General features: G+C 39.6%; 1 protein-coding gene across 1 annotated transcript in view; it reads left to right on the top strand.

The window, feature by feature from the left end:
- Ralgapa1 (Ral GTPase activating protein catalytic subunit alpha 1) overlaps positions 1–14037 on the top strand; it is a 274933-nt gene that overhangs the window by 54778 nt on the left and 206118 nt on the right. Inside the window, exons 9-10 of the mRNA NM_020083.4 lie at positions 925–1133; positions 9020–9259. Coding sequence (NP_064468.4) covers positions 925–1133; positions 9020–9259 — 449 coding nt within the window. The remainder of the gene's footprint in view (positions 1–924; positions 1134–9019; positions 9260–14037) is intronic.

Here is a 14037-nt window from a genome sequence, read left to right as displayed (position 1 = left end):
AGTGGTTTTACGAAATGACCTTTATATTAGAGCTTTTTGTACAAATCTGGATTAGAGTCAGACCTGGGTCTTATATAAAAAGAAGAGATAAATCTGTATGTAGAAAATCTATTTTGAAGAAAGATGTTCCTCATCATGGCCATCTCATTGAATTTTTTTGTTTCCTTGTTTTTGTTTTTGCTTTTGTCAAGACATGGTTTCTCTGGGTAGCCCTGGCTGTCTTGGAACTCACTCTGTAGACTAGGCTATCCTCAAACTTAGAGATTCTCCTGCCTCTGCCTCCTGAGTGCTAGATTGTTGATTGACTTTTTAAAAAGACATGTTTTTTTTTTTTTTTAGTTTTGTTCCTTTAAAAAAATTTTTTTTAATTAACTTGAGTATTTCTTATATACATTTCAAGTGTTATTCCCTTTCCCGGTTTCCAGGCAAACATCCCCCTCCCCCCTCCCCTTCCTTATGGGTGTTCCCCTCCCAACCCTCCCCCCATTGCCGCCCTCCCCCCATAGTCTAGTTCACTGGGGGTTCAGAAAAGACATGTTTTTAAAAAAGATTTATTTTATTTATATGAATACACTGTAGCTGTCTTCAGACACACCAGAAGAGGGCTGTGAGCCACCATGTGGTTGCTAAGAATTGAATTCCGGACCTCTGGAAGAGCAGTCAGTGCTCTTTAAACGCTGAGCCTTCTCTCCAGCCCTTGTTTTGTTTGTTTGTTTGTTTGTTTTTGTTTTTCAATATTAACCCAATATATGGTTCATACTTCTAGGTTCTTAGGTAGCATGTAACATTATAAAATTATTTTTTTATTAACACTTCTAAAATCAGTGTAATATCATAATATCTTCTGCAGACTTTTAAAATGTTGGCTTAGCTAGGGATAATTGGTTTTTTTTCATTTATGTTTTGTTTTTCACTTTTGTGTAGATATCCCACAGGTCAGACCAAAGCCTCATTATGTGATGGTAAAGAAGGATGCTGAAACCAATGAAACGATATACTGTACAAAAGAGCCTTTCATCCAGGCTCGGGTCATTGTCATTCGTTGGCTGGTTTCTTTCTGGCTGGAGCCAAAACCGCATTCAGGACCTAATATTCCTGGGATGGAGGGTGAAGTCTTGCCAAAGAATATTCAGGTAATGTATAAATGAAGCGCAGTTAAGTGGCTTCCTCAGCTCACCTACCTTAAGGATGCAGCATATTTAGAATGGATGCTAGTGATGCTTTATTTCAATAAATCTAGCTCAGAACTCAAACTTGAACTGTTATTATACAAGTAGTATGTATTTTCTTAATAGAAAATAAAGTTTGTATAACAACACTTTTTAAAAAAATTTATTTATTCACATTTCACATGTTATCCCCCTTCCCCAATTCCCCTCTGAAAATCCCCTATCTCCCCTCTTCCCACTGCCTCTATGAAGGTGTCCCCCACCCCCAACTCACTGCCCTAGCATTGCCTTACGATACTTTTTTTTTAAAAAAAGCAAGATTGAAAAAAAAAAGAAAGATTGAGAGATACAGAGGAGGATTTCAGTCATATATTACTCTCAGGTTCCAGTTTATCTCAGTGTCTGCTTTTTTCAGAGAATACATGGGAGATTACTGAAACTTCAGAGACTATGGCCCTTTGTATGCTGTTGTCCCCTGATTAGTGTATGATACATTTTAGTGTAACTCTGGTTCTCATGCTTGCACGACAACAACTAATTTATTTCCCTGCTGTTTTATCCTCTGACCTCATCCTTTTTATTCTCTATACATTCACAGAATACAGATTTGAAGTCTGACTAAAATCCCTCCAATTATCCACAGATACTGAATCTAACAATAAAATGGGCAGTACACAGCGATAAAGTGGAAAAACAGTATTTTAAATTATGTGTTTGTTTGTTTTAAATTGAGCAGTTTATCTCATCTTCATACTCTTTTCCTGGTTCTCTTTTCCCCTAATATTGTGTTTTCCCTACATACATATGTATATGTGTTTTAATGAATACCATTTATCTGAGTTGACACAGACTTAAAATATCAAATTTTTCTTTTCTATTTTATTTTATTGGATACTTTTTATTTATATTTCAAATGTTATCCCCTTTCCCGGTTTCTTGTTCATAAACCTCCTATCCCCTTCCCCTCCCCCTTGTTCTTTGAGTGTGTTCCCCCATCCATCCACCCACCCCTTCCCATCTCCCTGCCCTGATATTTTCCTACACTGGGCAGGGTGGAGGGGTATCGAGCCTTGGCAGGACCAAGGGCTTCTCCTCCCATTGATGCCCAGCAAGGCCTCCCAGGAGACAGCTATATCAGGCTCCTGTCAGCGTGCACTTCTTGGCTTCATCAATATTGTCTAGTTTTGGTGGCTGTATATATATATATATATATATATATATATATATATATATATATATATATATATATATATATATGGACTGGATCCCCAGGTGGGAAAGGCTCTGAAGTTTAGTCTCTGCTTTAAACTTTGTCTTCATATCCCCTCCTATGAGTATTTCTGTTCCCCCTTTTAAGAAGGACTGAAGTTTCCTGTACTTGGGCTGTCCTTCTTGAGCTTCATGTGGTCTGTGGATTGTATCTTGGGTAATTCAAGCTTTTGGGCTAATAACAACTTATGTCATGCTCAGCCAGAGCATGACAAATACAGAGGCGAATGCTAGCAGCAAACCATTGAGCTGAGAACAGGGTTCCTGCTGGAGGAATCAGAGAAAGGATTGAAGGAGCTGAAGGAGCTTGCAACCCCATAAGAACAACAATACCAACCAAGCAGAGCTTCTGGGGACTAAAACACTACCCAGAGACTATACATGGACTGACCAATGGCTCCAGTTGCATGTGTAGTAGGGATGGCCTTGCTGGGCATCAATGGGAGGAGAAGCCCTTGGTTTTTCTAAAATGTAATTTCCCTTCATTGTGTTGGAGTTTTTCATTTATTATTTTTCTTTTTAGGGCTGGGTTTGTAGAAAGATATTGTGTAAATTTGGTTTTGTCATGGAATTTCTTGGTTTCTCCATCTATGTTAATTAAGAGTTTGGCTGTATACAGTAACCTGGCTGGCATTTGTGTCTCTTAGGGTCTGTTTGACATCTTGCCCAGGATCTTCTGGCTTTCATAGTCTCTGGTGAAGAAGTCTGGTGTAATTTTGATAGATCTGCCTTTATATGTTACTTGACCTTTTTCCCTTACTGCTTTTAATATTCTTTGTTTTGTGCATTTGGTGTTTTGACTGTTATCTGACAGGAGGAATTTCTTTTCTGGTCCAATCTATTTGGAGTTCTGTAGGCTTCTTGTATGTTTATGGGCATCTCTTTCTTTAGGTTAGGGAAGATTTCTTCTATGATTTTGTTGAGTATATTTACTGTCCCTTCAAGTTGGGAGTCTTTTTTTCTCTTCTATACCTATGATCCTTATGTTTGATCTTCTCATTATGTCCTGATTTCCTGGATGTTTTGGGTTAGTAGCCTTTTGCGTTTTACATTATCTTTATTGGTTGTGTCAGTGTTTTTTCTGTGTATCTTCTGCCCCTGATATTCTCTCTTCTATCTCTTGTATTCTGTTGGTGATGCTTGTGTCTATGACTTCTGATATCTTTCCTAGGTTTTCTATCTCCAGAGTTGTCTCCCTGTGGGATGATGTCATCATGCAGGTAGGCAGGTACAAGATAAAATGAGGCCTGTCATTGGATGAGAAGGAAGTATAGGCGAGAGAAAAGTTTGAAGGAGGAGGAGGAGACTGGAACGGGAGGGAAAAGCCTCAGAGAGAACATGGAGGCTGATGTTAAGATTCCATTCTGTGTATTTACAGATTGTTATGAATATTCTTAAGGGATGGATGTGTGAAGGGCTTTGTATGTTTATGTGGGCAATTATATCTTATCAATTGGGTCAGAGGTTATTGTGTTGTGTGTTCTTTCATGTGGTGATTTAAGTTTAAGAGAGTGTATAGCAGCTAGAGACACTGGGCTGCCATGGAATTAGGATATGTGTTTCTGGCAAGAGATCTACCAGATGTCTTGGGGCACTGCGGTGTCAGATCTAGTGGGGATAAAAGATAGCCCTTTTTATAATTCATGGCAACATCTCCCTTTGTGATTTCTTTAGTGTTTCATTTCCATTTTTACATCCTGGATGGTTTTGTTCAATTTCTTCACCTGTTTGGTTGTGTTTTCCTGTAATTCTTTATGGGATTTTTGTGTTTCCTCTTTAAGGGCTTCTACTTGTTTACCTGTGTTAACCTGTATTTCTTTAACAGAGTTATTTATGACCTTCTTAAAGTCCTCTGTCATCATCATGAGATATTATTTTAAATACAAATCTGGCTTTTCTGGTGTATTGGGATATCCAGTATTTGCTTTTGGTGGGAGAACTGGGTTCTGATAATGCCAAGTAGTCTTGGTTTCTGATGCTTAGGTACCTGTCCTTGCCTCTCACCATCTGGTTGTCTCTGGTGTTAGCTGGTCTTGCTGTCTCAGTGGCTTGACCCTCCTGTACGCCTGTTTGTCAGCACTCCTGAAGACCAGCTTTCTCCCATCAGGATCTTGGTACAGAGAGCTGTAGGACCGGGTCAGCACATGGCATAGGTAGAAACTGGAAGAGTCCTGTCCCAGCCTGCTCCTGGGTTTTTGTGTCCTGAGGCCTCCAGGCCTGTCACTTGGAGCAGAAGTGGTCTTCTTAACCTCTGCTCTCAAGTGTGTCAGCGCTCCTGGCAACTGGCTTTTAGCTCTGGGTGCAGGCAGAGACTGGAATGATCCTCTACCTGACTGCTCCTAGGTTCCTGTGTCCAGAGGGCTCTAGACAGGTTCCTCTTGGGCCAGGAATGTGAACAGAAGTGGTGTTCTTCCCCTGAGCTCTCAGGATTGTTTGTACTTCTAAGAGTCCATCTGTGTACCCCATGGGATTTGGGTTCAGAGAGCTATGGGACTGGGTCACCTCTGGGCGCGGGAGAAACCTCAAGGGTTCTGTCCTAGCCTGTTCCTGGGTTTGTGTGTCCTGAGGGCTCCAGGCAGGTCCCTCAGAACAGAAGTGTTGGTCTTACCTCTGCTCTCAGGTGTGTCAGTGCTTCTGGCTTTCAGCTCTGGGTGCAGGCAAAGATCAGTAGGAACCTCTCCCTGTCTGTTCCTCGGTTCCTGTGTCCAAAGGGCTTCAGGCAGGTTCAAATCTTTTATTTTCTATGAATTTAAAAATACTTTAAAAAAAGACTTATTTATTCATTATATATAAGTACACTGTAACTGTCTTCAGACACACTAGAAGAGAGGGCATCAGATCTCATTACAGATGGTTGTGAGCCACCATGTGGTTGCTCGGATTTGAACTCAGGACCCCCTAGAAGAACAGTCAATGCTCTTAATCACTGAGCCATCGCTCCAGCCCTTAAAATACCTTTTTATTGAAAATACAATATATTTTAATTTTCCCCTAGATCCTTCCCACCTCTCTATATACCCAACTTTATGTTCTTCTCCTTTCTTTAAAACAAACAAGCCAGAACAAGAAACATACACACCTATACAAAGGAAAACAAAAAACAAGCAGAAGACCAGTAAGGAAAAAAAAATCATAAAAATCAAGTGTTGGGGTTGGGGATTTAGCTCAGTGGTAGAGCGCTTGCCTAGGAAGCACAAGGCCCTGGGTTCGGTCCCCAGCTCCGAAAAAAAAAAAAAAAATCAAGTGTCCAGACAAAGCAAAATGACAAAGAGTCTACAAAAGTTCCATTGAATTTGTTTTGTTTGGCCATCTAATCCTTGCTATAGAGCCTTCCCTGACATGTGGCTAATTCCTCAGTGTGATTCAATTAAGAGAAAAATGATTTTCTCTTTGCCAGTGTTGTCAATTGCTCGTAGCATCTTAGTTATAGGTGGGATCCCATGTCTACATCCACTTCACAGTGCCGGGATCCTCTCTGTCTTCACTCTGTATCGTACATGCTTTCACAGTAGCAGAGTTCACATGTGCATCGGTCCTGTTACGTATCGACGATATGGTTTCTTTGGTGTCATCTGTTCCCTCCAGCTCTTACAATTTTTCTACCTCCTCTTCCAAGTAGATCCCTAAGCCTTGAGAAGAAAGATTTTATGAAGAAATCCTATTTAGACGGGGTACTCCCCAAGGCTCGCATTCTCTATGCTTGTTGAGTTGTGGGTCATGCTGGTTCCCACTTACTGAAAGAGGAAGCGTCTCTGGTGAGGCTGAGTGAGGTGCTGACGTGGGTAGAGTACTGTATGTCAGTGTCATTAGAACCCCTTTTATTGCTGTGCTCCTTTATCAGCATCATAATAGCAGGTTTTCTCCAGAAGCATGAACTCTCTAGTCTCAGGTTCTTGGCCACTTGAGCAGTGCCAGATATGGGTACCATTTCATGAAGTGAGCCTTAAATCCAGTCAGAAAATGGTTGGTTACTCCCAGGACATTTACAGGGTGTTGAAGGTAACAGGAGTTATGGCTGAGTGATTCTAATGACTATAATAGGGTTGACGCTTCTAATTAGGGACCAGTTTGATTTCTTCATGTTTGATGACATAAGTAAGTGCCTTCAGCAGTAGGGTCTTACCATCAGGTTGTGGAGAGGGCAAATGACCAATTGCTTTGCCAGTAGTCTGCGATGTCTGGGTATTTCCATTGGGTCCCTTTGGCCAAGAGCTAAATAAGATACAATCTATTTCTACCACTGGGGGTTTTGCTTAGTGTGGCATAAGACCTTTAGTTGGGGCTTTGTCTCTTATTTAGTGACTTCATTTAGATTATGTCATACGTGTATATTGTAGGAAGCTTCTGCAATAGTCGATTTCCATATGGTTTTTCAAATGCCTTTTAGTGTTAGTTGTTCCTCTCCTTTATCCTCTTTTATCCCTCTCCCTATATAATCTTCCTATTCTGGGTTTTCCTTATTGTGCCATAATCTTATCCCACTGTATTAAGTACTTAACCTCTGTGAGGATCGTAGCACAGACATCAAAGGTTTGACAAACTAGCAACCACATATAAGAGAAGACATGCAATATTTGTCTCTTTGGGTCTCACTTACCTTACTCAGGATGATTTTTGTTTTTTTTTTTACTTCCATCAGTTCACCTGTGGCTTTCATTCTTTTTTAATAACAGCTGAGTTCCGTTGTGTAAAATATGCCATGTTTTCATTGTTCGTTCGTTAGTTGATGTGTGTTTAGGCTGTTTGTAACTTCTGGCTATTATGCATAAAGCAGCAATGGGCAGAGATGAGCCAGTATCTCTATAGTAGGATATAGAGCCCTTTGTACCCAAAAGATTTATGCCCCAGACTGGTATAGCTGGATCTTGATATAGATTTCCAGCTTTCTGAAGACTGCCAAACTCATTTCAGTAGTGCCTGTACCAGTTTGTACTCCCACTAACAATGAGTAAATGTTCCTGTTTCCCCTAAGCTGCACCAGCATGTGATCTGATTTGTTTTATGTATCTTGGCCATTTTTATTAATGTAAGGTGAAATCTTAGTTCAGTGGCTTTGATTTGCATTTCTTTGATGGTTAAGGGTGTTGATCATTTCTTTGTTTCTTTGTGTCTCATCTTTTAAGAACTCTCCTTAGTTCCATATCTCATTTTTAATTATTTGTTTTTATGTTTAGTTTTTCAAGTTCTTTATATTTAGATACTAATCCTCAGATAATTTCCCATTCTCTAGGCTACCATTTTGCTAATACATGGGCCTCTCAGCTTCCTTGAGGTCCTGTTGTTTACTTGTTGATCTTAATGCTATCAGTGTCTTGTTGAGAAAGTCCTTTCTTGTGTCAATGAACTTGAACACATTCCGCACTTTCTCTCTGTCAGATTCAGGGATCTGCTCTCATGTTGATAACCTTGATCCATCTGGAGTTGTTTTGTGCAGTTTGATGAATAGGGATCCCTTTGAATCCAGTTTGGCATTTAGCCATCCAGAGTGTATTTTTGGCTTCTTTGTCAAAATCAGGTGTCCATAGGTGTGTGGGTTTGTCTGGGCCTTCAGTTCAATTCCATTGATCAATGTGCATGTTTTTATGCCAGTACCTTGCTGGTTCTATTACTATAGCTCTGCAGTACAACTTGAAATTTGGGATAGTGAAACTTCTACCGGTTTTTGTTTGCATAATTATTTTAGCTATTCTGGATTTTTTGTGTTTCCATGTGTAGTTTTAATTTCTATGAAGAATTGTATTGAATTTTGGTGAAGATTCCATTGCATCTATAAATTGCTTTTGGTAGAATGGCCATTTCCACAATATCAATCCCATGGCTCCATCAACATAGGATACCTTTCCATCTCCTGGTATCTTCAGTTTCTTCAATGTCTTAACATTTGTAGTACAGAAGTCTTTTACTTGCTTGGTTAGAGTTATTCCAATGTATATTTTTGAGACAGCTGTAAAAGATACTATTTCCCTGATTTGTTCAATGCATTTCTAATTTATGTATGGGAAGACTGCTAATTTGTGTGTACATGTGTGTGTGTGTGTGTGTGTGTGTGTGTGTGTGTGTGAGAGAGAGAGAGAGAGAGAGAGAGAGAGAGAGATAGAGAGAGAGAGAGAGAGGGAGAGAGAGAGAGAATTTTGTATCCTGCTACCTTGTTGAAAGTGTTTAGCTGCTATAGAAGTTTTATGGTACATTTCTTAGGGTCTTTTATGTATAAAAGTCCCATCATCTGCAAATAAAGACACTTGGTCTTTTCCCTTTTCTATTCCTTCTGTATCCTTGTGTTGTTTACTCATTCTTGAAGATCCGAGCTGCCTCTGTGCCTGTGTTGGAGGTTTTTCATATAGGCCTAACTGATAACTGTTTAACTGCTTCAGTTTACTTACAGGTGAGTAGATGGCGTCTTACTACATACTTAGATGTTATTTGCATTCTGATTCATTATTCAGAATGGCTTCTAAGTGTAGCTGGATATCTGGCTTTTAAAGCAGCATTGGATGTAGCCTTGGAGTCTCCTAATATTCGCTAAAAACAAAACATTAATTTGAGTGATAAATGGTATTCTTTGATTTTTTTTTTCATTTTAGAGAGCAGCTGCTAGTTTGGTCTCCAGAGAAGAAAGCAAAAATGATACTGTTGATAAAGCAGACAAAACCGCAGAGCCCGAGCAGTCGCATTCCAATACAAGCACTCTCACAGAGCGAGAGCCCAGCTCTTCCAGTCTCTGTAGCATCGATGAAGAACACCTCACGGACATTGAAATCGTTCGCAGGGTATTTTCATCTAAGAGAAGCAATGTAAACTTTGTCACAGAGATATTTCGTCAGGTAAAATACTGTCAGCATTTTAAATTGTAATGTAATTATTGCATATATTGATTTTTAGCCATTTAAAATAGATGCCTTATGAAGATTTTTAAAGTTAATTTTAAGTTTCATAAACTTATATAAAAACGCTTTAACATTTTCCATGCATCCTCCTGTTTTTTGGTCCTTATTTTCCTCTCCTAATGAGGCACAGAGCTTTGTGGACGCTAACTAAACACACACTCTGTTGGACGTGCACCCTCTTTCTTTCTTTCTCCTCCCTTCATGTTCCTTTGTTATCAAAACAGTTTAGACTTGCTCACTGTGTTCTTTAGTTAGGGCGTCTGTGGCTGTGATAAAATACTATGACACCAAGGTTAACCTGGAGAGAAAAGGGTTTATTTATAGCTTGTTGAACTCATCATCCAGATAAGTCAGGGCTGAGGCTCAAAGCAGGACTCTGCAGAGACTCTGGAGGGTGCTGCTTACTGGCTTGTGCTCAGTCTGCTTGCTGATAGCATCCGGGAGTAGCACTGCCCACTTGAGCTGTGCCCACCCACATCAGTTATCAACCACAAACTGCAACACAGTCTTTATTCACAGGCTAGTTTTGTACAGATATTTTCTTTTTTTTTTTTTTTTCAGAGCTGGGGACCGAACCCAGGGCCTTGTGCTTCCTAGGCCAGCGCTCTAACCACTGAGCTAAATCCCCAACCCGTGTACAGATATTTTCTTAATTGAGGTTCCTTCTTCTCAAATGACTTTGGTGTGAGCACAAAACTGGTCAGCACACTGTGACAGTTTAACTGTCAGTATGACACAATGTGGACTTATCTGGAAGAGAATCTGAGGAACAGTCTAGATCAGGCTGGCCTGTGGGCATGGGGCATTGTTTTGATTATAATTAAATGATATGGGAACAACCAGCCTAACATAGACAACATGATTCTCTGGGCTTGGTATACTGAACCGTATACGAGTGCAGAAAGTGAATTAAGTACTGGAAGGGTGCATGCTTTCTGTTCTCTGCTCCTGACTGTAGATGTGATGTGACTGACTACTCTTCTGACTTCCTTAACAATAATGGATTATAACCTGGAATTATAAGCTAAAATAAAAGCTATGACATTTTTATATATGACATTTTCATACATGTAAAGTCATACTCACTTCTGCTAAAACCTCTAACTCTTCCAAACTAGCTCTCCTCCTCCCCATGTCTGAATGAGTTTCATTAGGGTTATTTGTTTAAAGGAGTCTGGGTACCTCACCAGTGGTTATACCACTGAGGAAAATGTCTCTCCCTCCCCCATTAACCCTTTATTGTGTATAAATCTTCAGAGTGTGGTTGGGACCCGTGTACCTTTCTCTGTTCCATGACAGGATTTTGACCAGCCCAATCTTGTTTAGCTCTTAAACAGGTTGTCAGAGCTGCTGAGAGGTCAGGAGCCTGACAACCATGGCAAGTCAGTGTTCACAGCCCCCTACCCCTGCTTCCCTCTTATATTCTTCCTGCCTTCTTCCTGTGTGTTTTTGGAGGGGTGTTATACATTCCCACTGTACCCTGTCAGTCAATTTATCCCTGTACTAGTTATGAATCTTTACTGTCATTGCCGACTGCTGCACAAAGAAGTATTCTGACTAACCCTTACAATAGCACTAATCTATGCAGATAAGCATAGTTATTTAAAGAACAATTTGAGGACCAGGTGTGGTGCTTTATCCCTTAATCCCAGAACTCAAAAGGCAGAGGCTGCTGGAAATTTAGCAGCAGGTGGATACTCTTGAGTTTGATGCTAGCCTGGTCTAGTGAGACCCCGTCTCAAAACTGGGGGTCGGAGTGTGTGTATGAAGAAACAAAAGATAGGTTGATAGACAGATCTACTTAACAGGTGACAGCAATAGCTTTCCCACTGGTGTCTGGGATTTCCCTAACCTAGGCATTTAAATGGGTTACAATGCTAGGTGTAAATCTTCTCTTGTGAAGCAACCACAGCTTCAGTTAGAGACCACAACAGACTCTCCCTCCACTACCGCATCAGTGGGTTTATCTTGTGTGTCTAGGTGGTTTTTGTTTTTTGTTTTTTCCTTTTAATTTTTTAATACAAGTTCTCATTTTTATTTCTGGCTGGCTTTTAATTAGCCTATTATTAAGTGTCAGATTTTCTCCTGTCTTTTCTATACATTGTTAGTATACATCTCCTCGGCCCTGCCTCCTTATCCAGTTCTCAGTATTCTTCCTTTCATTTTGATATCTCAAGCATTCTGCTGCCCCAGCTCCCCTCACCACCCCCTTTAGAATTCTTTGATCTATTCTACGAGCTCCTTTCTACTTTCCTAGGCTCTGCACATGCCTACATAAACACCCCCTTAGGAAAGTGCAAGCCACTACTGAATGTGAGAGAGAGCACAGCTCTTGCCTTAGCCTGAGCCACTCTACTTATTTTTCATTTTTCTTTATGGCCTAATAAAGTCCATTGTGTATATGGCACGTTTGTATTATCTTTTCTTCATCTAATGAACATGTAGGCCGATTTCATTTCCTTGCTCTTGTGAATAGAGCAGCCATGAACATGGATGTGCAGTTGTCTGTGGTATATATAGAATTCTTTGGGTAAATTCCTAGGTATAGTATAGCTGAGTCATTTTGGGAAACTTAGTGGTTTCCATAGTAACTGGACCAGTTTACATGCCCACTACAATGAATGAAGTTTTTCCTTTCCTTCACATCCTTTCCAGCACTGTTGCTTTTGTTTTCTCTTTGTTTTGAAAAAGGATTTATTTTTATTTTATGTATATGAGGCTGTTTTTTTGACATATATTTCTGTGTATCATATGCATGCCAGGTACCCACAGAGGTCAGAAGAGGGGTGTCAGATCCTCTGGAACTGGAGTTATGGACAGTTTGAGCCATCATATGGGTGATGGGAATTGAGCCCATGTCCTCTGTAAAAACAAGTGTTCTTAAATTAATTTTTATTTACATGAGTACATTATAGCTGTCTTCAGACACACCAGAAGAGGGCATCAGATCTCATTACAGATGGTTGTGAGCCACCATGTGGTTGTTGGGAATTGAACTCAGGACCTCTGGAAGAGCAGTCAGTGCTCTTAACCACTGAGCCATCTCTCCAGCCCCACAAGTGTTCTTAACTGCAGAGCATCTTATGTTTTCTTGACAATAGCCATTCTAACTGGGATGAGATAAAACTTCAAAGTACTCTTAATTTGTATTTCCTTGGTGACCAAGGATGTTGAGCACTATTAAAAAGTATTTATTGGACATTTTTGGTTGGATTGTTTCTTTCCTTATAGTTTAGGTTTTGATTCTAGTTTATTCATTAAAGCACTTTCTATACTCAAGATATTAGTCCTCTGTCAGATATATAACTGGCAGTGGTTTTCTTTCGTACTGTAAGCTGTCTCTTTACTCAAGATTTCTATATTTCCTTTGTAATGCAGAAGGGTTTGTTTTTTGTTTTTTAATTTCATGAGGATTCCTCTTGAGTTGATTTTTGTGCAGGGTGAGATATAATGTTTTACTTTCTTCAGATGTGGACATTCCTAACACCATTTGTAGAAGAAAGATGTCTTTGATGTTTGTTTCTGACATCTTCATCAAAAGCAATATGACGGTAGCTGTGTGGACTGAGTCCCACTCCATATTTTCCTATTCTTGCTACTTGTTTTCCCACCAGTTCCTTCTGTTTCTATGACTCTAGTAAATGTTAGTAATTATGCATGATGATACCTTTAGCATTATTCTTTTAGCTCAGGATTGCTTTAGCTATCTGGGGTCCTATATATGTGCTTCTATATGCATTTTAAAGTTTTCTATTTCTGTGAGGGATTATAGGATTTTGATGGGGAATACATGAATCTATAGATTGCTTTTGATAGGATGGTCATTTTCACAATATAATTCTTTTTATCTGTGAGCATGGAAGATCTTTCCATCTTAGTGCCTTCCTCACCTTCCTTCTTCAGTATTTTAAAATTTGTATTGAAAAGATTCCATGGTCTGGCAAGATAGCTCAGTGGATGAAGGCTCTTGTCACCAAGCCTAATGACTTGAGTTTGATCCTTGGGATACCACATGGTGGAAAGTTAGCTTCTGATCTTCACATGTACACCATGGTGCACATACGCTAAACATGCAATAAAAATCAATTTTAAAAGACCTACCCTTTTCTTGGTTAGAATTATTTCTCTCTCTCTCTCTCTCTCTCTCTCTCTCTGTGTGTGTGTGTGTGTGTGTGTGTGTCTGTCTGTCTGTCTTTTGAGGCGATTGTGAATGTGGTTGTTTTTCTCTTATTCTCAGTGTATTTGTCATTAGTATATAGGAAATCTACTGATTTCTGAGTGTTAAATTTGAGTCTTTGCATATTCCTCAGCTCCTAGTATAGCCTTTTCTCCTAAAGTCGTGTATGTTTTCTTGTGGTAAAGTGTGTTTCTTAGAGCAAAGAGGTGGTTTCTACTTTGCTTCCAGTCTACTTGTTTATATCTTTGCTTGGGAAATTGAAACTTACTCTTCAGATCTTTTATTGATTGCTATGTACTAATTTCTGTCATTTTGTTGATTCTTGTACAGTTTTACTTATTTTTCCTTTCCTGGTTAACTATTACTCTGGTATGATTTATTGTTTCCTGTAAACTGTGGATGGATTTTTTTCTTTTTAGTTTAGAACTCTCTAAACTATACTTTAAAGTACCTTCTATAGAGAGCTGCTCAGTGGTTATCAACTCTGTGAACCTGTTGTAACCATGGGATTTCTACTTCTCCTCCTCCTGTGACAGGG

This window comes from Rattus norvegicus, chromosome 6, assembly GCF_036323735.1.
Source record: "Rattus norvegicus strain BN/NHsdMcwi chromosome 6, GRCr8, whole genome shotgun sequence".
Taxonomy (NCBI): Eukaryota; Metazoa; Chordata; class Mammalia; order Rodentia; family Muridae; genus Rattus; species Rattus norvegicus.
Note: the sequence above shows the minus strand (reverse complement) of the source record. Positions and strands in the feature narration are given on the sequence as shown.